Source organism: Chinchilla lanigera, unplaced genomic scaffold (genome assembly GCF_000276665.1).
Source record: "Chinchilla lanigera isolate Chin_1 unplaced genomic scaffold, ChiLan1.0 scaffold00005, whole genome shotgun sequence".
Taxonomy (NCBI): Eukaryota; Metazoa; Chordata; class Mammalia; order Rodentia; family Chinchillidae; genus Chinchilla; species Chinchilla lanigera.
Genome location: NW_004955406.1, coordinates 15,140,681 through 15,164,127, shown reverse-complemented (window position 1 = coordinate 15,164,127; position 23,447 = coordinate 15,140,681). Strand labels below are relative to the sequence as shown.

The following is a 23,447-nucleotide window of genomic DNA, read 5'->3' as shown; positions in this document are numbered from 1 at the left end:
TTAGCTGAAGTGCTCCTCTGCTTGCTCTTTGTGAAAAGGCTGTAGGAGAGGGGCTGATCTGCCCACTGTTTGACATTCTGGCCAGGTGCACACATGACATCACTGCTGCTTCCACTGTTTCCAGAAGTGCAGAGAGGAGAGAAGGGTCAGGAAGGAGAAAACATGGATAGCACAGAGTAGACTTCCGTCAAGGTCATCATTTTCTCCTAGTCGAGGACACGGAAAATAGCTGCCCACTGTGTGGATTTCATTGTGATGCTCCCTAGGTCCCTAGGACTTCAATGCATCGTACAAGTGACAGCAAGGCCACTACATTTGACTCCTAGGCTTGATTTTTGTTCACTGTGTGCCACGGGACAAGATCTCAAACTTTCTGCCTCCATCCTCTTTTCACATAAAGATAATAGAACAAAAACAATCAGAATATGAGCACTTAAAACAGCCCTTGGAAAGCTTCTCGCTTTATAGATTTAAAAAGCAGCAATCCAAAGAGACAGAAAGATTTTCACTGAGCCAGACAGCTCATTAATGGTAGAGTAAGCATGAGAACCCTGGTCTCCTACCAACTCCTTGCTGTTTTTAATCCCCTCTTAGATGCTAAGTAAAACAGAATTGAGGCATAAAAATGTTAAAGTCACATACACAAAGAAGTAACCTTTTGATATGAAAACTGTGCCCTATCAAATGGTAACAAATGAGGTGTTAGAGATGAATGAAGAAGCATGCAGAACATTTGTCTGCATCTGCTCCCAGCGGTGTAGGTGAGGGGCCAGGCGGCCTGTGAGCTGACCGCAACTCCCATGAGTAAGAAAAGTGAGGGAACCACCAGGGTGGGGTCTTGAAACAATCCATAAAGTTCTGCCCTTGATTCAAATCAGACCTGTAGCGATTGAGCATCATAGTCTCTACCTCTGTTAGGGTGGCAACCATCCCAAGCTTTAGCACCCGAAGCCACTTTCTCTTTGGAGCAACACATATCATAGAACTAATTCCAACTGCTCTTACCCCATAAGTGCAAAAGTGATACAAAATCTAAAAAGTAAATGGTGTGGCTACTTCGCGGATGAAAAACCCTGATTCTTCAAACTACAGGTTCTTCTTTTTTCACAGACTGTTTATCCCTAAAGTCAAAGTTGGAACTCCAAAGAAAATAAGACTAAATGTTCTCCACTACCATAGACCACAATTAAGATCTAAGTCTCTTTTATAGTTTGACTTGTAGTTAAGTATCATTTTGTTTGATTTGGATTACTACCACCCAATGTGTGCAGCTACTGCACACATTACAGGGCAACTTACAGGGCAAGTGGTGATGGTCTCTTCCATCAAACCACCCCACCCAAGATTGCTTCCACCATCAATGACACTGAGTGTCCCTTTCTGGGTCAGACGTTAAGGTAGCATTCACCACAGAATCACAAAGTTAACAAGATAAAAACTTCTTCTGTGCTTTGTTTTTGCTTTAAAATTCTAAAGTGTTCTGCTTAGCTTAGGCACTGCTGTCATTATTAACTTTATTTTCTGGGGAAAAAAACACAAATGGAATACACTGACTTGTCCCACATGCCCTAAGAGTTGTTGATGACTTGAAATGGCCATTTCTGTCACTATGACAGGCCCAATCCTGCAAAAGATACTCCGAGTCAATGTTTTAAAAAATGTTTTAAAGAGTTTTCTCATCTCTAGGGTGAGCACCGGTCTGGCGATCACATCTTGTAAGAGCATCTGAATGATTTCTAATGTGTATATGTGGAGGGAGTGTGTAGAGGTGAAGGAAACCATCAGGTGCAATTTATAAGCTACTCCATAAACTGTAGGCCCAATTGTAAGAACTCAAAACACAGAACATCTGAGTTTGAAAATCTGTTCTGCTACAACCCAGCTACCTGACTTTTGACCAATCCTCAACTGAGCTTTAGTTTCCTCTTTTGTGAAGTTGATATAATAAATTGCATTTACCCAAACCATCTCATAAGGATGTTATTAGAGGTTTTTTTTTAAATTATATTATCAGCCTATAGGTAGATGGTCTGTCTGGCAAACTGTAGTTAGATGATATAGATTGAAACAGTATATACATGTAAGCCAGAATTGTATATCGGTTGAAAGATTTTAGAGTCTTTTTGCCTGGGTTCAAACCCTAGTTTCTGCATTTGTTTACTGTGTGACCCAGTGTCCTCAGTGACAAAATATTAGCAATAAGAATTCCTATCCCATTATACTGGTAAGCTCAAATGAGTAACTAGCATTGTGCCTGGTACATAATAAATACTCAGTATAGTCATGCCAAACACTGATAGGTACTATGTACCAATTCTTTCCTGGATTCAGGAGCTACTCTATACATACTATACAGGCAGACCTAAAGGTCGTAGAGCTGTTCACAACTTTAATAATGTCAAAATTATAAATGACACAAGCCTATAAAATATCACTTGAGGGTTTAATTATTTACATTTCATTTATGCTTCTTTAGTTTTATAAATTTTTAAATAAATTTTTAATTTTTGTTTCTGTTCATATTTGCCATTTTTAATCAGAGTAGATTCTGCTTTCTAGCATGTTTTATACAATGAATGATTGTGAGCAAAAGCAATCAAAAGAAAGACCCAGCACTGCAAATATATTCTGCTAATTTCTCTCCCTCAAGTCTAGAATCAGTTCAAGGGCTTCTTGTCTCTGCCTTTGCTGAGAATTTGAGGTCCCACTGTGAGCACGAGGGGCCAGGTACTCTCCAGTCATGTGGGCCTGTGCAAAGCAGCTGGCATAGGCATATTCATTTGAAAAGTGAAAGGATGAGATTACCCGGAGGAAAAACTCTAAACCAACAATAACTGTTAAGCCAAGAAAAGCCTCTACTATTCATACATGTAAATGTATAAATTAATTATAACCATTTAAATATTGGCTTGGTCTTTGATTTAATCTACGAGCAGGTCCAATTACAGACACACTGAAGCTGGCCTCCTAATTAGCCTTAAAGGTTCAATTATTTGATGTCCATAGTGTGATGAAGGCTCACTTCCCAAGGGAATCATACATGAAAGGCTATTTCAATGTGGTTTAACCTTTGGTAACTCCAAGTAGCATTTGAAAAGTCAGACAGGAATGAAAATCAAAGCTCTCAAGAATGCTTCTTGGTCATCATTTCCAACGTCAAGGCTAATGAAAATTAGCATAGCATAAGTTACATTTCTTTCATAATTTAAACAGTCTTCTTTTAAAAGGGAAAAACACTAAATGCTTTAATTAGGCCATAGTACATAAGACTTACAGTTTCAGCTCTTTATAATTTGCAAGGTAACTAGAAATGAGTATTTCTACTTGTCAAATCAGAGATTGGTGCTACAGGCAACCTGATAACAATAACATATTAAACCACCAAAACTTTTGATCAGTGGTATGCTGGAAAATATCTACAATTGGCTCCTTGAAGGAAAAAAACAATTAAAACCTCAGCATTTAACCTTTGCTCATTTCCATGGTGTAAATACATTCTCTGTGACCAATTTCAAACGGCCAACATGACATCACCAAATATGAAGATTCTGAGAGATACAACACATAAAAATAACTTGCAGAATAGAGGCAATAGTAAAATGTACTTAAACGATTTAAAATTGCTGTGTCTTGAGTATTTATTACCTTTGTAAGTTTGTTTCTAACATCATTTACTTCACTGGAAGTTTCATCTTTAAATATCACGGCTAGATCTAACAACAGTCTTGCGAAATTCCTGAAAATGTAACAGTCAGTTTTTACAGGCCAGTAACAGCACAGCACTAATGTGTGGCCTCTTCAGACTGGGATGTAAGGACAGAAAATACAAAACATGTTACGAGTCACTCCAGCTATTGAGCCCAGCAGAGCATGTAGACGTGGCGTTGGGGGAGGGGTCTCCGGGGTGGGAAGGCAATCCTCTGAGCTCACGCTGTCTGTGTATTGCCTCCCGGTAGTTGCCCCTCCAGAGGACTTGCGAGTGGCTGGTATCAGCGACAGGTCCATTGAGCTGGAATGGGACGGGCCGATGGCAGTGACGGAATATGTGATCTCTTACCAGCCGACGGCCCTGGGGGGCCTCCAGCTCCAGCAGCGGGTGCCTGGAGATTGGAGTGGTGTCACCATCACGGAGCTGGAGCCAGGTCTCACCTACAACATCAGCGTCTACGCTGTCATTAGCAACATCCTCAGCCTTCCCATCACTGCCAAGGTGGCCACCCGTACGTACCATTCCCCCATCCCGCTTCATTTTTCTTTTCTCCTACATGAGACCATGGGCATTCATGATAGTAGTGTCTTTTCTCAATTCTTTGGGATGCCTACAATGGTTTGATCCTAAGGCAAGATGCTTCAAACATGACCCACTTAGTAAAGGGTATATAGTTAAAAAGTCACTTCTCATGAAGAGTTTCCAAATACAGACAGCTTCCATCAATTATAGAGCCAAAAGAACAAAAAGTTATTTAATTATTGGATACTGCCTTGATGTAAGTGAGGCCCTTATTGGAAGTCACGTATGAGATTTATAGAGACTTTGAATCTATTTATGGATTCAAAACCAGGAGATATAAAATAGGAAATATAATAAGCAAGTGCTAAATGGTATTTTACAGATGGTAAGTGTACCGCAGAGTGAGAAAAAGATCTTTCAAACCACAGCAGACAGCATCTACTTTTCATAGAGAAGTGGTATTATTTCTTTATAGTCCTTTGTCTAGGAAAATACCTTGGTGATCCATTTTAGGTGTAAACTTTGAGGTTCTGGAACATAATTGAGAAAGATTCAATGAAACAAGGGAGAGAGAATAAACAGGGACACAAAACAAGCTAAACTGCTCTCCATAAGAAATGAATAGTTTTCATTTATACCAGAGAAATACTCCTCTAGATGTGTCAATATCTATATATTTTAGGTAGGTTTAATATAAGCTTAGAAAAATAGAAAAGATTACTTACCAATTATTAACATTTAATAGATGGAGCCAGAGAAATAGTATTGTGTTTTTTTCTTTATATACCTCTGAATTCTAAAATTGTTACAGTAAGCCTGTATTACTGTGGAATTTCAAAAACAAAGCTGAAGAATTTAGGTGAGGGAAATTTCTAGTAGGTTGGATACCATGCTACCCCTTGTCACCCCAAACCTACTGGAAAATCTGCATGCTCACAAATGCCTGTGTGCTGAATGTGAGATGTCTTTTGGGGATAGCAAGGAAAAGAGTCTCTGTCTGATTAAATTCTCGAATGAGAACATCCAAAGGCAGTGAGGCCTAAATGATAAAGAGATTTTAGCGGTAACAAGAGACTGGAACAAGAAGTATGACCATGAAAACATCAACCCTTATGATGAAATTCAGAAAGGTCCTGGGTACATAAATCACCAGGTAAGGGATAAAAGATTTGAGCTCATTTCATGTAGGCCTCAAATGACAAGGTGGTATTTGGGTAACAAATGCCAAAAGTCCAGGAAAGGAAAAGGTCAAGGTACAAAGAACCAGCTGAGAAAGTTTCATGGAGGCCTAAGGATCTGGACTGAGCTTCAAAGAAGGCAAGGACAGGGAGTAACAGAGGAATAGGACTAAGAAGTTACTTCGTGCCCTTGTTTTTCAGGTGACAAAAGACTTGCTATAATATTAAACTCCCCCCATGAATGCTGGCTCTATTAATATGCCTGTAATTATCTGTGCTTATATTTGACCCTTTTAAAAATAATTCCTCTGGTGCCTGAGAACTAGTTCTAAATATCTGCAGCAACTGTGGTGAGACGGGTCACCATCTGCTGCTTTTCCCACCTTGCTCAGGGATGAGTCACCAGCCTGTGTCTGGCCTCTCTCCCAAGCCTCGCCTCTCTGATCGACATGCACTCATGATGATGAGGTTTCTATCTCTGTGGTGTTTATTATGCCAACCCAGGGCATCCCCATGGGCAAGCTCCCAGGGAACAAGGACAAATTCATGTGAACTCACCTGACTGGCCTTCAAGTGGATTCAGAATCAGCCTCTCCATCACCAAAAAGCGTGAAGCAGTTTCCAGACAGGAAAGATGGGACTCTGTCAGTTTTCCAATGGGAACAGCCCACAAGAGGCAAAGCCAAAATGGGAGCAGGCTCCCTGGAGAGCTGAGAAAAGTCACACTATCACATTTCAGGGCTGGTAATTGGAACTCCATTAGGACAAGCATCCTTCCACCTCACTAAACCTGTGCGTGTGTGTGTGCATGTGTGTGTGTGTTTGGGGGAAAGGGCTGGAGGGGGCACGGAGGGAAAAAAGGGAGATTAAGACAAGAAAAATAATAACAGGCAAATGTAAATGATGAAGAGAAGGGAGAATAATGAAGAAACAACTGGAAGAAATTTGGAGAAAGTGAACTGGATACAAAATTCGCAGTATTTGGTACCTGCCAGTGTCCTTTGAGTCTGCCTTTATTTTGCTTGCATACATGAAATGGAAAATTCAGACCATCCTAGATTTAGTACTGTGAGGTAAGCAAAATACTTTCAGTGCACATCAGATGATCAAGACAAGCATTCCTGCCTTTGTTCTGCAGTTGGCCTCTCCATAGCCCGCCGTCCCTATGCCTCCCTCTTCCTGCACATGAAATGGAAACACCGCTCTTAGCCACTATTTTGCTCCTGAAGACTCCTGCATAGCTTCCAAAGATAGTGTTTGAGTTCTCTGATAAAAAGGCTTTTTATTCAGTGCCAAGATTTACCACATGAGTGAGGAAAGGAAGCCATGATTCCTAAATTTTGCATTTTCTGTTATGTAAGAAAAAGCAGAAAAAATGGCTGTTCATCAAGTTTGCTCATTACTGCACCCACACTGAGCTCCAGCGCCACAGCACAGTGGACCAGGCCTGTGCCTGGGACTCACTGTGTTTGTGTTAGGATTGGAACTGCCCCCACATGCCCCACACCCACGGCATGGGGGGAGCTCACAGAACAAAGCATCAAGCCGCACTCTCTGCCCCTGCTAGGAGCCATGACACTGTCACCCACATTGCTGTGTTCCAGATCTCTCCACTCCTCAAGGGCTGCAATTCAAGACCATCACAGAAACCACCGTGGAGGTGCAGTGGGAGCCCTTCTCCTTCTCCTTCGATGGGTGGGAGATCAGCTTCATTCCAAAGGTAAAAACCGCCAGCCCGCTCAACAGCCTTCTTTGGAGACCATCAATTCAGACCCTCAACCTGGGATGAGGGCCAACAGGGAATGCTCTACCCAATCTGCATCTCTCTCTCTCTCTCTCTGAACCATTAATGACACAAGAGGCATTTCCTGAGGGTTTGGGCTTAGAATCTTCTTTCACAAAGACCTGAGGACTGACTGACAGGAGTGGTCCCAAGCACAGCACCCTAGCCTTGGATAAGCAGGGCTGTCAGAAACAGCCACCAGCTCAAGCACTCTGGTAAGGTAGCACCAAGACTAGGAGAGCCATCCTTTCTGAGGGTGGGAAAACCAGACGCTCAAAAATTTAAGACTTCTCTTTCAGATGTAAGAAAACCAAAAGAGCCAGGCATGGTGGTACATGCCTACAATTGCATCAGTCTGGAGGGTGAGGTGGACAGACCACAGGTTCAAACCTAGCTTGGGCAACAGCCACTTAGCAACACCCTTTCTCAAAATAAAATGATTTTTTTAAAGGGCTAAGGGTGGGGCTGGGGATTTAGCTCAGCGGCAAAAGCGCCTGCCTGGCAAGCGCAAGGTCGTGAGTGTTCGGTTCCCGGTACCGGAGAAAAACCAAAAATAAATAAATAAATAAATAAAGGGCTAAGGGCTTGGGTTCAATCCCCAACACTGAAGGAAGGAAGGAAGAAAGAAAGAAAGAGAGAAAGAAAGATAGATAGATAGATAGATAGATAGATAGATAGATAGAAAGAAAGAAAGAAAGACCAAATGAAGCCAGTCCCATAGTCAGCCCACAGCTTTAGTCTGTACAGACAGACACAAGAAAAGTCAGTCTGCTTGGCTCCAGTTGCTGAAGTTATAAAAATAACACAAAAACATCCTGGTGTTCCTGAATTATTCAAGTGAATCTGTAACCTATTAATTAAATAACAGTTTCTTTAAAGGAATTTATACTATCTAGTCTATAAGTTTAAAAGTATCCTAAGATTCCTCTCCATTCTTTAAAGTGGTATCTTATTTTATTAATCTTAAAACTGCTTCAGACTTGCCAAGAGGTGCCTGCCCAGTTCTAGCGTGTAGACCCTATGATAGTCTCCCTAACTACCAGTTCAGTCCCACTCCTTTCCTCTGTCTCCAGCTTTCAACATTAGATATAAATTTTTTTCAGTCATTCAACAGATTTCATGACAAATGCCACATTTTGACTACCTAGACTGACTTTACCAATTCTTATAATCCAAAATTCTTAGACACATGGACTTTTGAAGCTACAAAAGACCTTTAATTTTACATTTATTTTATAGAGACCAAGACTCAGAGAACTTAAATGATATCATACACCTACTTGGTGGCAGGCTTAAGACAAATGCCTTAGCCTCAGCTTTCTGTTCTGGAGCTCTAGGACACCAGGATGCCTTATCCTCTTACACGGATGTAGTCATATTATGGCAAGTGAACTACATCTAGACAGGTTCTCTATCCCTGTTAGTTATTGCATGCCTCATCTGGGTTAAAATGACCAAGAAAAATGGTAAGCAGCTGGGTTTACAGAGAGGCAGAGAGAATCATGTCACCCTACTACTATGGCAGAAGGAGTTAGGCCAGGCTGTCTTGTTTTGCATACAATATGTAAAATTCTAAATAAGAAAGGTGCTGGCCAAAGTGTGTCAAGATCAAATGTATGGCCACATGGAATAACTATTGTAACCTATAGGTTGAAGTCACTGGGGGTCATTTGTCACACTGATTAATAAGAGTATAACTATAAATTCTATACAGGATGTTCTCTGAATGATATAGAGACCAAAGAATAAAGAAGAAGGATAGTGTCACAGAAAGGACTGTCTCCTCTCTTTCCAAGAACACATATAAAATGTATGATTAAAATATAGATGATAAATATATGATAGATATAAAATAGATAGATAGATAGATAGATAGATAGATAGATAGATAGATAGATACACCCCGGTCCCAACATCATCAAGTTGCTATTTCTCATTACCTCCTTTACCAGTACGTCTCTTTCCCCCTCCTTTGTAGCATTCTTTGTTCTCTGCTTCTTTTTTTCTTTCTTTGTACTTTGTTTGTGTCACTGAGTCTTAACTCATCTGGATAAATGGAAAACTAGGCAATGACAGATTTGCACCCATGTAACACCTTGAGAAACTCTGAGTACAACAAAGTAAAAGCTCCAGCTCATAAAAAAATCTGAAAATGCCTTAGCTTGAAATATGTAATGTGTACATATAAAGATATTTACACACATAATCACATAATTATAATCTTCTAAATAGCCACGGGCATACTCATCACAATAAGTGTCAAAAAAATGATGGATGCCAACTGTAACCATTGAACATTTAATCTTTGGCAAGAGCGGATTTGTATCTCCTCATGATTAATTTTTATTGGCAAACTCAGAAAACTCAGGAGAAGCCAAATAAATGTTCTAGAAAATTGGTTCTTATTGAGCCGCATGGAGTTGCTGCTGGCCCCAGACACTCAGCTGTTAGCATGGAGAGAGCAGACGCAGCCCTCGTTTTTATTTCCAGTTCGCAATCATTGCTCTACACCTTTGTCTCTCCCTCACATGAGTTCTGTCTTGGTGACTTTGCTCTTTCGCTTTCTCTGCTTCTCCCCACTCTCCAGAACAATGAAGGAGGAGTGATTGCTCAGCTCCCCAGCGATGTCACCTCCTTTAACCAGACAGGACTAAAGCCCGGGGAGGAGTACATTGTCAATGTGGTGGCTCTGAAAGGGCAAGCACGGAGCCCCCCGACCTCGGCCAGCGTGTCCACAGGTAAGTGCCCCCGACCTTCCCCTCGGGCTGCTCAGTTCATCACTCAGGAAAAGCAACTGCAGAATTACACAGGGAGGAGGGAAGCGAAAGAGTATGAGTCCCTCGTAGAGCTGAGGCACTGCAGGGACCTAGAGAAGGATCTCCTCTGCCAGATGCTTGGCTATTCATATTCCTCATTGCTTAGCCTGGCAAGCATAGCAACCTGGGAGAGTGCTCCTTGGTGGAAACTCTCTGTTAAGACTTTTCTGATAGTATTCATGAAGAGGCCTCTTTTTGCAACCCCCTAGTGTCATTAGCTTTGGAACCAACAAGTGTTAACTCACTTTTACCTAGTATGAGATTTGGAAAAAGTCAGCTAACCTCTCCCAAACTGCAATCCATTTTGTGTAATGCCTCCTTATTGAAATGATATAAAGATTAAATTAGATGAAGTTTGCAAAGTGATTACCCCTGTGCTGATAAGAATGAGTGCTTCACACTTGGTATATACAAAGCTATTCAGAACACATGCTTAGAAGAGAAAGCAACAGGAGATAAGCCATTTCAAACCAGTAGGTAAAGTTGGACCGCTGTTCAAGGTGACAGTTTAAGTTGATTATTCTTTCATTCCCACGGTTCATTTCATTCAAGATCATTGTACTTGTAGGGTTGATTCATTAGCTGTGCCATATTTGGCCTTATTGTTTCCTTAGCTAACAAGGGATGTTCAACTTCCGTGTTTTAAAGGAGCCATTGTGTTTTCCATTTTAAAGAGAAAAGAAAAACAAAAACAAAAATAACACAAACAAATACATAAACAAAACAGCATACAGAACAATAAAAATGATACAGAATTTCAAAACGAGGTGATAGGATATTAACAATGGTTGTTATATTACACAGTGGTATCTTCAAAATGCTTGTACAGATAAACAGATATAGGCATGTAAGACTGATCAAACAATTACACATGAACAGTTCTTTTCAATAAACCAACAGATATTAGTAGTACAATTATCCTAGCTATCCTGTGTATACATATACATATTTTTTTCTTTCTTCTTTCTTTTTCCTCTCCCCTCCTTCATCCCAGTTGCTCCTTCCTATTTGAGCAGTTTCTTTTCTCTTTCACAATATCTATTGTATCCTTCAGATTTTATGTACTCTTTTAGGTTCTTATAGTAAGCAGGAAATACGATGTTTGCACATGTGAATCTGATCTATTTCTCTTAGGAGCATGGTCTCTAGTTGGATCCATTTACCTATAAAAGCCTCAAGTTTATCTTTCTTTATAGCTAAGTAATACTCCATTGTATAAAAATACCACATCTTTTTCATCCATTCCTCAGTTGATGGACATTTGTGAAGATAACAGTATATAATATAGCAACCATTGTTAATTCCTTTCACTTTGTTTTGAGGTCATGTATCATTTTTGTTGTTTTTGTGTTGTTTTGATTTTGTCTTCACTGTTGTGTTTTGTTAGTGTTTTTATCTTTAAAATAAAAAATAAAGTAGTCATTGTGGTACATATGTATGTGCTTTCACCAAGAATTTCTCAAAAGTTAAAATTAGCATATAATATTAATTTTCACTTTTCAAATTATTGATAAGAGAGCTCACTAAGACTTTTTTTTCTAAGTAACTTTTCTTGTCAGTAAGAAAAACTGAGATGGGTAAGTATTGGTACAATTTTATTTTTTATAAATAGAAACTGATACCCTTAAATCCAGGACAGGACAGAGACACACACACACACACACACACACACACACACACACACACACACACAGAGAGAGAGAGAGAGAGAGAGAGAGAGAGAGAGAGAGAGAGAGAACAAAGACTATGTCTCGAGACCATGTTTATGCAGTAGGGATTCATACTTTGCTGTTGCATCCCAGTGATATAACACTGGGTGCTGAGACTCACGCTCAGCCCAGGAAACCTGGTTGAAGCCATTACAGCACCAGCATCTGTTCCATCTGGCACTGAGGTTCCATGGCTGTGCCCTGGGGCCAGGATCTGGTGGAGATCCACGCCTCTCATTATTCACTCTCCCATGTGCCAATGAGGGCAGCTCCACTCCCAAACATTTTATATTTTGTACAACTGTTCACGATTTTGTTCTTGAAACAAATTTCTTCACTCAAAAAGAAAAGGCTTTACAAAGCACTATTCTAATCCAAATATGCTTTAGAAGAAACCCCATGGCCTGAATTCTAAAGTGCTCTGTGGGAATCTCCAAAAGGGCAAGGACACAGCTCATCTGCAAGTTTCTGCTGGAACCCGAAGAACGGACATTTGAAAACAAGCATAGATTTTCCACTTCCATCATGGACTGGTTCAGGATCCCAAAGTCATTTTTGTTATTTGATATTGAGAAATCATCAGTAAAGGAAAAAATACTGGAAGGGGGAGAGAGTTTACAAGAGGGGAGATAACAGGACAGTTGAATATTTTTCTTCCATGTATTGAAAGTTCTTAGAGAAGGGAGTCCAGCCCAGTCTTAGTCTTATATTCAAACCACAATTTCATAAAAGTTGCAGTATTGCAGGGGTGGGGGGAAGCTTGAGGTCAAAGTTAAAATTTCAGATGCCATGGTAAAACTAAGCAGAGTTTTTTCAATTAAGAAAAAAATGACCTATTTTTGGCATTGTGTACAGTAGCCATGAAAAAAAAATGGAAAAAAGAAACACATAAATTCCAGCTTACTTCATGAGTAGGACTTATGTTTGTTTGCAAATTAGGGTCTAAATGGAAAGCAAGCCAATACTTCCTTGACTGGAATTGGACATTACAACCAAGTGACCAACCAAAGGGCAGAATCCAGGGGTGGTGATGGAAAAGATGGCTGGCTCCCAGCCCTGTCTGCTGTTTTTAGGAAACGACTGTTTAATTATTTCCCTCTACTAGGGTCTGACCTACACCAACCCCCTCCTGTGAAGTGCTGAGTCCTATCCACACTCAGACTGGCTTTTTCCATATAGGCCATTTTGTGAATGCAAATACAAGACTTCCCACAGCTAGAACCCTCTGTGCTACATAATCACATTCTAATATGGTCAGTCCATTATGAATAGGGTCTTTGGATCTAAAGAGTTGAAGGACAAAAGCTTTATGTGGTCATTGGCGTTTTCCCTGATGACTTCTATTTTTCTTTTTTCCAAAAGCTCCAGCTCACTAAAATTCTGCCCCTCCTTCTTCATGGATAAAGAGGTTCATCCAGTCACTTCATCTACTCCGCACTCACTGACCATCTACTTTGTCTTGGCATTAAGCTTATACCACAACTAGGAAGCTATTGTCCATCTCATAATTCAATTAAATGAAGTTTAAAAGGTCCTAAGCCAACGAGTACAGCATACTGATTAGAAGTCGTTTGAATGTTTCCCATTGTATCACATGACTACCTCAAATACGAAAAATAGGATTTGTTTTAACACCAAACCAGATGTTTCCAAATGGCCTGGTGATTTTTATTTTGGCTGGTGCTAGACCAAATATTTGAAGTTGCTTCATAGAAATCAGGAAAGGGCTAGCTCCAGCATGAGGCTTGGGTCCCCAGGGAAATTTGAAAAGTTGAGGGACTCAAGGATGACCTGGGACAGTGCTGGGGGAGAGACCCCTTCCTGAGACAAAGCAGAAGATGGTCCAGGAAGTGCTGGTTATAAACAAGTCTTAGCCAAGACTCTAAGGTATTAAGGAAGGGAAACTTACTTTACCTAGACAAAGCAAAAGAGAATATAGAGGGACATAGAACATCTCACAGAAACCTGGGGCCAGAAATTCATGTGGCCTTGTAAAAAACTTGCATCAAAAATGGAACATTACTAATTGAGTTACTTTTTATGTCTTTCTAGAAAGTCCACATGGTCTTTCATTTCTGCTTCTGTCTATATCTGCTCTCTCCCCCTCTTTCTACTCCCCTTTTCATTTTTTCTCACTCCTATCCTCTCTTCCCCTTCCTTCTCCTCTCCCCTCCCCTCAGATGCTTCCCATTTCTATATGAATATGGTAGAGAAGGGCCTCTCCAGGCCTAGCTCTACATGGCCCACAACAGGATAATTAGAGGACCAGGGTCTCTGGTGCCAATTCTCAACCTTTAAAGAATATTAATAGTGCACAGCTCTAGCCAGAAGGCTGTAGTCACAAAGCAAATGCAAACATTGAGGCTAGGCCTACTCTTTTAGCAAGTAATGAGCAATTTTCAAAGAAGGGCATATTAGCTCTGCAGACATCCCATGAGAAGTTCAAAATACCATTTTCTGTTCCCACTAAGCCCTTTCTTTTTCTATTCCCCCTCTACATTCTCTCACTTCCAGTACTCAGTATAACTCTGTGTAACTCAATAGGACCCCAAGTGGGAGCTGAAGCTATGGGTGATGGCCCTGCAGGAGACCAGCCAGCTTTTCTAGGGCCCATGAGGGACATGTCCTGGAGAATCTGAGGACCTGTGTGTACCTGCTGTGCCCTGCTGACTTAGAAATTTGCAACCAGGGGAGAAAACTGACCTACAGTGGCCACTCCTAAATTGGGGTCCTTTTTAATCAGAGCAGCACATTTCCTAGAAGGCATGTCTCAGGTCCACAGGTGCAAGTGTCTGCTGGGGTTGGGTACAGTCAGCAGCTGGTTGGCTGCCCTGTGGGTATGGCTGAACAGAGGCAACCTTTAAGCACTCCTTTTGGCAACCACATCAAGGCCTCAGAAGTTTGGAGAGAGTAGTAATTTCCTCAGAGCTCAAGGAAGGGCAGAGCTGGGCTCCAAGCACACTGCAGAACTCTGTCCTCAGGTATCTGTCCCAGGTATCTGGTGTCAGAAAGAGATGCCAGTAGGTACCATTTTCCTGCCCTAGGAGAAAGTGCCAATACCTGAAAGCTATAGCCTGGTATAAGGAAACTTAGGCTAAATATCAGGGGAAGTGAACTCCAATGTCATCTTCCTGTGCCTCACTTTCTCCATTTGTAAAATGGAGTGATGCTATGTATCCTCTCTTTGACCAGACTAGTGTCAGAGGGAAAGAAGAGAACTGATGTGAAGGCTTATTTCTCAATCAACTTCTCCTTCTCTCTGATCCCTGTCATTCAGTCATTGATGGGCCCACACAGATCCTGGTGCGAGATGTCTCTGACACTGTGGCCTTTGTGGAGTGGACCCCTCCTCGTGCCAAAGTTGATTTCATCCTCCTGAAATATGGCCTGGTGGGTGGGGAAGGCGGGAAAACCACCTTCCGGCTGCAGCCTCCCCTGAGCCAATACTCAGTGCAAGCCCTGCGGCCTGGCTCCCACTATGAGGTGTCTGTCAGTGCAGTCCGAGGGACCAACGAGAGCGAGTCTACGACTACCCAGTTTGCCACAGGTAAGGCTGGGCCAGAGAAAATGAACGTGAAAGGAGCGAGAGAGTGGACTGGGCATTGGCGTACTTACAGCTCTTGCAAGAGGGGTGTGAGAACTTGGGGGCCTCCTGTAGATGTCAGCATCACTGAGTAATGAAAAAGCAGTGAGGAGAGCTAGCTTCTCACCTTAGTTCTGCTGGCCACGCGTGTGCCTCCATAGAAGTCCCTTCTTCCCATGGCTCTCAGGTTTCTGCTTCACAAAATGAGAAGCTTGCCTTGAAAACATTGAAGCTCCCTATTGCTAGCCCAAAGGGCAACTTTGTGAGAGTTCAGGAAGGGTGCCTCTTCCTCCAGACACTTTATGCCATTTGCTGAAAATTGTCATAATAATGCTCTAAACATTATGACTGCACAACCACAGGAAGCACCCCACACAGATCCAGGTGCAAGATGTCTCTGACACCACAGCCTTTGTGGAGTTCTATCACTGCACAAAGCCAACCTCTACAACCATGTAGACCTTCTTCTGAGATCCATGGCTCACCCACTATTTGTGCACATTAGCAATAAGGAGAACAGGAGGCCAGATTCCCACAGAAAGGAAGCTAGATCAAGCGCATGTGAATACCTCCTGCTTGCTGTGATGACCACTGTCATCCCTTCTCAAGGCTGTTGGGACTGAAAGAGTATCCAACAGTGAAGAGAAGCCAGACCTCAGAGTGACTTGTCTCAGCACCCATCAATCAGTCTGGCCAGCTAGTGGGTAAGTAGACCAGGAAATATTAAGCTTCCTGGAAAACTCTTGGGGTCAACAAGGTCTGTGATCAGATTAGTGACGGAGTCTTTAATCCAGATTGTTGGTCTTGGCCTCTCTCCCATGGGGGAGGTCACATGTCAAAGAATGTCTCTGCCAACTTCAAGTTGTCCCAGGAATCAAAGGAAACCCATGATATCTGTAAGATCAAAGAACCACCACCTTCTGACAGAATAGAAGAATCACTAATTCAAGCGTTCTAAACTACCGTGGGTTGTGACCTAAGAGCCCATCACAGAATGGAGCCCAGGGGCCTCCAGGAGCCTCAGTAACCAGCACTCCCTGCTGTACTTCGGTTTTAAATCATGATAAATAAGCCAAAGAGTAAGACAAATGGACACGGACCTATCCCCTAGATTGGAGCAGATAGCTTAGTGGTAGTCAGATGGATTTGCACACTGAACAGCCACTGTGGACCTGAGCTGGTGTGTCTACATGGCAGAAGTGGGAGACTCTTCAGGTTAGAGACCTGAGCCCTAGGAGCAGCCCATCCTAGAAGAGAGAGGAACCAAGAGGCTGTGCCTAGGCCTTGCTACAAAACTCAGCATTAGTGAAGTCCATTTACCCAGCTAAAAAGAGAGGCCGGGAGTCTCCTGATGGAGCTCCTTCTACATAGAAGTCTCTCCCTTCAAAGGAAACAAGTATAGCAAGCTGAAAAAGGCAGGGCTTGATTCAGCAAGAGACGCTGTAAAGTTCTCTCTGCAGCACTTGTACCAGACTCCGTGCTTTCACCCCAGATGTGGTCAGTGGTGTTTTTCACTAAGCACTTCTTGGGATCCCCACAGATGGAATGTGCTTTTCGGAAAAAGGAGCCAAATTCTGCCCATTTCTCTTCCCTTCTTCCCTTCACTTAACCAAAAACATTCCTGGGACTGCATGAACCAGGAATCCTTCTTGGTTAGAAAATTCAAGGTCAGCCCCCCACACACACACACAGCACCACTTGCTCAGGGTGGTGGTATGGTGGTATCTGCTCTGGACCATGAGTCCTGCATTCTTTCCTTCATTTCCAGATAGCTTGGGTTTGAAAAGAGGTTTCTTTGTGCTCTGCTCTGATAAGGAGTTTAAAGTGGCAAAAGCGGGGAAGAGGGCTCTCCAGCAGTGTGATGAAAAGCAAATTCTTGATGTTCAGGTCGACAAGATGGAAGCAGGATTGGCTGGTGGCCCAGGAAAATTCCAATCAAGACAAATACATTCTGCCTCCTCGGAGCTCCCCCTGAGCTTCAGTTTGCTGCCGCTTCATGACTCTCCTTTTCCAGCTGCCTGGCGGATTGGCAGTAGATAGGAGGCTGTCTTCTCCATGCAGACTCAGCCAGCACCTTGGATCTGCTCGCCTGTGTCCCACGACTGAGAGAAGCCATGGGGTGGGAAGACACAAACAGTTTTGCAGCCAGACTCTCAAAGTCTGGGGTTAGCAGGTGCCAGTTGAATGATGAAAGGGTACCCAGACACTCACGGTAGGGCCCTCAGTCATTGCAAAATTCTGCTTAAATTCAAATTAGCCAAAGTGCTTTTCCAGGTGATGGCTTCAACACTAGGAGTGCACTAATTGCACAGGCAATTAAAACAGAGATTTGCTTCCTGCATGGTGCCTGGGTCTTACAGCTATTCTAAAAAAGAAAGAACTCTAATGGAAATGCAGCAAAGCCAGTGGTGAGACAGACACCAGACAAGCATGGAAGCCATCCTCAAAATCTCCCCACCTCAGCTACCCTGTTTTCAGCTGCCCTCCTGGGGGACTCCTGGGACTGTCCTGTCCCCTGGTGCTCTTTCCTTTGAGCGTAACTCTCAGTCTTGGAATTCAGCCACCACTACATCCAAACTGAATGCTCCAGACCTTACTGTATTGTTACGGGCTGAATCTTGTCCTCTAAAAGGGATTAAAACCCTAACATTCAGGTTATATGAATGTGCATTCACTTGGAGATAGGGTCATTGCAGTTGGGAAAATTAAGAAAAGATCATTAGACTGAGCCCTAATCCAATCTGATTGTGTCTTTATAAAAGGAGAAAAATAGGACACAGAGACAGACACGCACACAAAGAAAATGTCATGTGAAGGTGAAGACAGACATACAAATCAAGAAATGCCAAAGGTGGCTATCGAATCATTAGAAGCCAAGATAGAAGTATACCACAGCCTTTTGAAGCCCTTAGACACCAAGATCTTAGACTTCCAGACAATAATCTCCTATAAAGACATCCAGTTTGGAGTACCTCCTGTGTCATCCCTCAGGAACTAATATAACACCCAAGCCACAAGGGTTCAAGCTCCACCTGCTCAGCAGTAATGCCCCTCTGGGATTCTCCAAGAAGTTCTTCCGTAAGTTCAGTCTAGAAGGCATTTGCCAACTCAGCCAAGAGTCTGGATGAGAAAATGAGAGGGGGCTTTCTCCCCTTGCAAGACCAGCTGCTCTTGTCAAAGTTCATCCTGCACTGCTCACCCAAAGCATCCTCAAAACCCCACAGCTAAAATAGGTAACAAAACTTTTCTAGAGGCTTTGGGGTAGCACACAAAACAGAGAAGAGATAGTGTTCAACTGGTCATTAATGTGGATTATTGAACCGCTGGAGTCTGAGCACTGTTCTAGGCACTGAGGCTATAGAACACACAAGATAAATGAACAAAATCCCAGTATATGTGAATAACATTCTAGTGCGGGAGATTGGACAACGAAAAGAAACATACATTTCAATCATGAATACTCCAATGAGAAAAGAAATGGATGAGATGGAGGGAAGCTCCACTGGATTTAGGAATTTTGAAAGACCCTAGGAAATTACATTTTAACTAAGACTTGTGTGACCTAAATCATGGGAGGATCTAGAGAACAGCGTTTAAGGCAAATAGAATGTAATGCAAAGAAAAGCCCTGAGGTAGGAATTAGCTTGATGTGTTTCGAGAGTACGAAAAAGGCAGTTCAGCTGGGCCATCAGGGTGGAAATATTAGCAGGTATCTGAGATGCAGACGTAACCAGCTCACTCAGAGGCCTGCAGGCCGATTAGGAGTGTATAATACAGAAAACAGGAAAGTCGTAAGTAGGAGAATTTTATGATCTAACCTATGTTTTAGAGAGTAGGTATATGGCTATTGCCACAGCTCACAAGCCCAGAGGTCTTTGCCTCACCCTGGCCTGCTGGCATTTTATGGAGACCAGCTCAGTTCCAGCCGAAGGGGTGTTCTCCAAATGCTCCTCTGAAACATCAGGTGTCCAGACCCACAGAGCCAGTCATTTCACCTCTCCAAATTGTGAGACTCAACTTCCAAGCCTGTATTCTTCGAATGACCTCTTAGGATTATTGGCATTAAAAGTGTCCAGTGCCTTTCAGAGGAAACACTGCCCCCACCTACAGGATACAAACCCTGTGACCAAAAATTCCCAAAACCACTGGCAGTGACTCTATTTTGTGTCCTTATAAAAAGGAGAAATGTCCAAGCTATCGGGTTTTAGTTGTGAAGAGGTACAAGTCTCAACTTTAACCCTAACCCTAACTTCAACTGCTTTTGCTCTGCCTCAGCTCTGACCACATACCCCAAGTCCACCCAGGCCCTTTGTCAAGCCTCTTCTCCTGCCTGAGATTCAGAGCTATGTGGCCTAGCAAGTCCCTCCACCTGCCTGTCTATCCAATTGCTAGAGAAATAACACATAGAAAGCTCCAAGAATGTACAGGATACAGCATGCTAAAGTACATTGAATGAAGAAACACTTCTCAGAAAAATAAGTTGCAGAGACATATATCTGCTAAAAGATTCACCCAATTTACATCAAGAGACAGAATACTCGCACGCAGAAGCCTCTGCTTTCAGATTGATTCACAGTGTTTTCTTCCTCGCAAGAACAATTGACAGATACTCGCCTTGCTTTGCAAATTACAACAGTCCATTCGAGGTTTTCTTGGAGCAAATGGCTGTTCCACTCCAAATTAAATGTATGTCTGAATGACAAGAAGTGTGTGGAACTTCCTAAGTGACAGATTTTCAGAGAGGCACCTTATTACACAAGTTGTTTATGTCATTCTCCAAATGAGCCTAAGGAGGTGGCCAGTCCTAGGGAAGAGAAGCAGCTCCCCTTGGGTGGTGGAAGAGAACCCAATGCCGATAGTCCCTTCATTACACTGGAATCCTGAGAATCCCAAGAACAGTTTTGGGGCCATATTGCTGAAACTAGTTTAAGAGGCCAGTCCAGGACTTGGACATCTATTTTTGTACCAGGCAACTTGACAAGCATTTTGTAATCTCTTCAGCAATGTGGACTATCAGTATTATTTGCCCCTGTTATGCAGGTGCCCATCAAATCTTCATGAGAGTGGAAAACACATCCATGGTCCCATTACTGCAGGCCTGAGAGCTGAGAGTCAAACTCAGGCCTGCCTGCAAAGCCCATGTTCTTTCCACTCTAGCACATCTTCTCTTTGTACCTTAAGTTTTCAACCTGATAACCTTCCAGCTCTGTCTACACGAGTAAATCTGGAGAAGACATCATGCAATCAAACATCTGCTCTTTGCTTCATGATCAAATTTGATATTTCTCTATTCTATTGGAATCACTTGGGTGTTATCCCTGATTTTCTCCTACTGAGGTTTTCTTTGTTTTGTTTTTAAGTTTATAATATTAGCTTGTTCGTTTTCAAGTTTCTAGCACACCACTGAAACTCTTGAGTGGTCATAGTGGGTTTCCACAATAAAGTATATTGATGTCTAATTCCCACTTGAAACCCTCTGACCTGCCCAAGGAGTTTGTAATGGGCAGAGTAAAAGCTAAGGGCAAGCACGGGGTTCACTGAAACATGAAGCAGAGGGTCAGAGGTGTGGGTTCTCACCCACAGGCTTTTAAAATGCACGATGCACCACAGATGCACATTACTGTGTTCAGTGTTGGTGATGTCTGTCTATTTTTAGAGATCGATGCTCCCAAGAACCTGCGAGTTGGTTCCCGCACAGCAAACAGCCTTGACCTTGAGTGGGATAACAGTGAGGCAGAAGTTCAGGAGTACAAGGTTGTGTACAGCACGCTGGCAGGGGAGCAATACCATGAGATGCTGGTCCCCAAGGGCATAGGTCCCACCACCAGGGCCACCCTCACAGGTAAGACCCATCTCTTTAGAACACAATGGTTGCTGAGTCTACACTGTCATATCTCTCTCTCAATTTACCCATCTTATATCCAACCCATCAGCCAATCCTATCGATTTAAATGGTCTAAGCTACTCACATCTCTTCCCTTAATGACCCCAATAAATCCCCACATTTTCTTCAGCCCCACCTAATCCATTTTTTACCCCATCCAAATACGCTTTTCAAAGTACATTTCTGATTATACCATCATGTTATGCATTTATTCCAGGGTCTTCTCCTTGCACTTAGGATAAATTCAAACCCTTACCATGGCTCCCAAGCCCTGCCTAGTTCCCCTGCCTTCTCAATCCTGCTTTTCCCCATGGTGCTTTCTGTGCTCTGGCCCAATGGGTCTGCTTCCTTAATTCCTCCAACACACCTTCCCTCCTGCCACAGTTCTTTTGCTCTTTGCTTGACTCACTCTGGTGTCCCTTTCAGCTCCTTGTTTGTAAGGCTCTTTGGGAGAAGCCTGTGTGATTCCCTAGTGAGGTTAGATCACCTTATCCTACAGCCTCATCCTACAAGTTACCTCACACCACCTCTCAGCACTGCTCAAATTATGCTCTGAGCTGTGTGGAGGTGATCATTTGATTATTGATCTTCACCTTAGACCTAAAGCTCCCCGGAAGTTGGGCCACATTTTTATATATAATTGAATCCCCAGGGCTCAGCACAATGTGTAGAATGCGCTAGATCCTAGATCAGTAACTTTTGCAAGAATGAACACATGAATTAATGAAATAATTAAACTGCAGAAGTTTGCCATGATGGGAGCATAGACTGAAAGAGGAAAGAGGCCTATGATAAGATGAAAGCCTAGCCATGTCTTACAGCCTATTAAAATTTTGGGTTTGTTCTATAGGACAAGTGGGGAGCCACTGAGGGATTTTAAATAAAACAGTGGAATGAGTAGGTATACACAGAGGAAGGCAAGGTCTGAGACCCGGAAACTGGAAAAGAGGTTGTTGCTGGAGTCAAGGAGAGGATGGTGGTATAGACGAAAGCAATGTTCTAGGTCACCAGAATGCCTGACTGAGAAGCAGACCCTGTCTGCTTGGGGTGTGGGACTCAGGCAGTGTGCCTTTGGGGACCCCCCCTGAATGTAACCTGTCCACTGGGTCACGCCCATGGGTGGCTGACTGCTAACGCGGGGCGTGGTTTTCAGATGGGGGAGGTGCTGTGCAGAGCAGTGTGAGCCAGGGGCTACCCACATGCTCCGTGACGCTCTTTTTGTTACGTCTTGGCTTCCTGCAGAAGCATTTGCATCTCACTAGACAAGGAATGCACCACCCGGTGCATACAGTAAACAAGGGCAATATAATCAAAGCTGTTTTTCCTCCAGAGCTGAAATCCCAGGCCTCCTTGCCAAATGAAGCCAGTTAAAGTAAATACAAAAAATGCCTTTTCCAGACAGGCACACTCCTGAAACACAGCAAGGATATGGGAAGTTATGCTGAGCAAGCAGGTTAACAGGAGTGAATTAGACACAGAAAGGACAGAGCAGCTGGTGTAAGGGCTTGCGGAGAGCTAGAGGCATTCACAAAAATTAAGCCAAACAAAAAACCTGAATGATCTGAGAGGAAGCACAGCCCATCCCTGCCTATAGCCGCAGGCTGATTTGGCAATTAGCAGTTTTGCAAAAATGACAGCTCCTTGTTTGGGGAAGGCTACACCATAACATCATGAGAGCTGTACAGAACCAAGTCATCAGCTAGTTATTGTTTCCCACTATCAGGGAAAAAAAGAATGCTCTACATTAATTGGTCATCTATCCTACTCCAGGCACTTTCACACAGTTAAATTTAATCTTCACAAAAACTTAGGGAGGTAGATGTCGTTAGCATTCCTATTTTATGGAGGAGAAGAGTGAGGTTCGGAGAGTGTGAAAACATGCACCCAGATTCACAAAACTAGCAAAGGGCACAGTCATGACTCAAAACCACTTAGAACTTGTGAGTTCCAGTCCAAGGGATCCCTTCCACGGCTGCTTTTACTAAACAAATAAAATATAGTTACTTTTTCTCATTACCTGGACAAAATACCCACACCCAAAGTTAAAGAAGGAAAGGTTTATTTAGCTCACAGTTTGTAGAGGTTTCAGTTCATACTTGGCTGGCTCCATCCAAGGCAGGGTGGCATGGCAGAGGAGAAACAAGTCATGATGGGAAGAAGGCAGCAAAGTAGTGAAGAAGCAAAGCAGCAAGCAGCAAGGGACAAGCAAGGACCATCTTTCTGTCCTTTATATTCCATGCAGGCTACCTCAACCTTAGGGCAG

At 42.8% G+C, this 23,447-nt stretch overlaps 1 protein-coding gene across 3 annotated transcripts in view; it reads left to right on the top strand.

The window, feature by feature from the left end:
• The window catches only part of Tnr (tenascin R), a 504,972-nt gene that overhangs the window by 348,092 nt on the left and 133,433 nt on the right, over positions 1 to 23,447 (top strand). For all 3 annotated transcript variants that reach the window (XR_001236464.1, XR_001236463.1, XM_013520943.1), the window contains exons 5-9: positions 3,957 to 4,220; positions 7,014 to 7,129; positions 9,780 to 9,930; positions 14,995 to 15,264; positions 20,957 to 21,142. Coding sequence is in view for 1 of the 3 variants with exons in the window: in XM_013520943.1 (XP_013376397.1) it covers positions 3,957 to 4,220; positions 7,014 to 7,129; positions 9,780 to 9,930; positions 14,995 to 15,264; positions 20,957 to 21,142 (987 nt within the window). In the remaining 2 variants the exon portion in view is untranslated. The remainder of the gene's footprint in view (positions 1 to 3,956; positions 4,221 to 7,013; positions 7,130 to 9,779; positions 9,931 to 14,994; positions 15,265 to 20,956; positions 21,143 to 23,447) is intronic.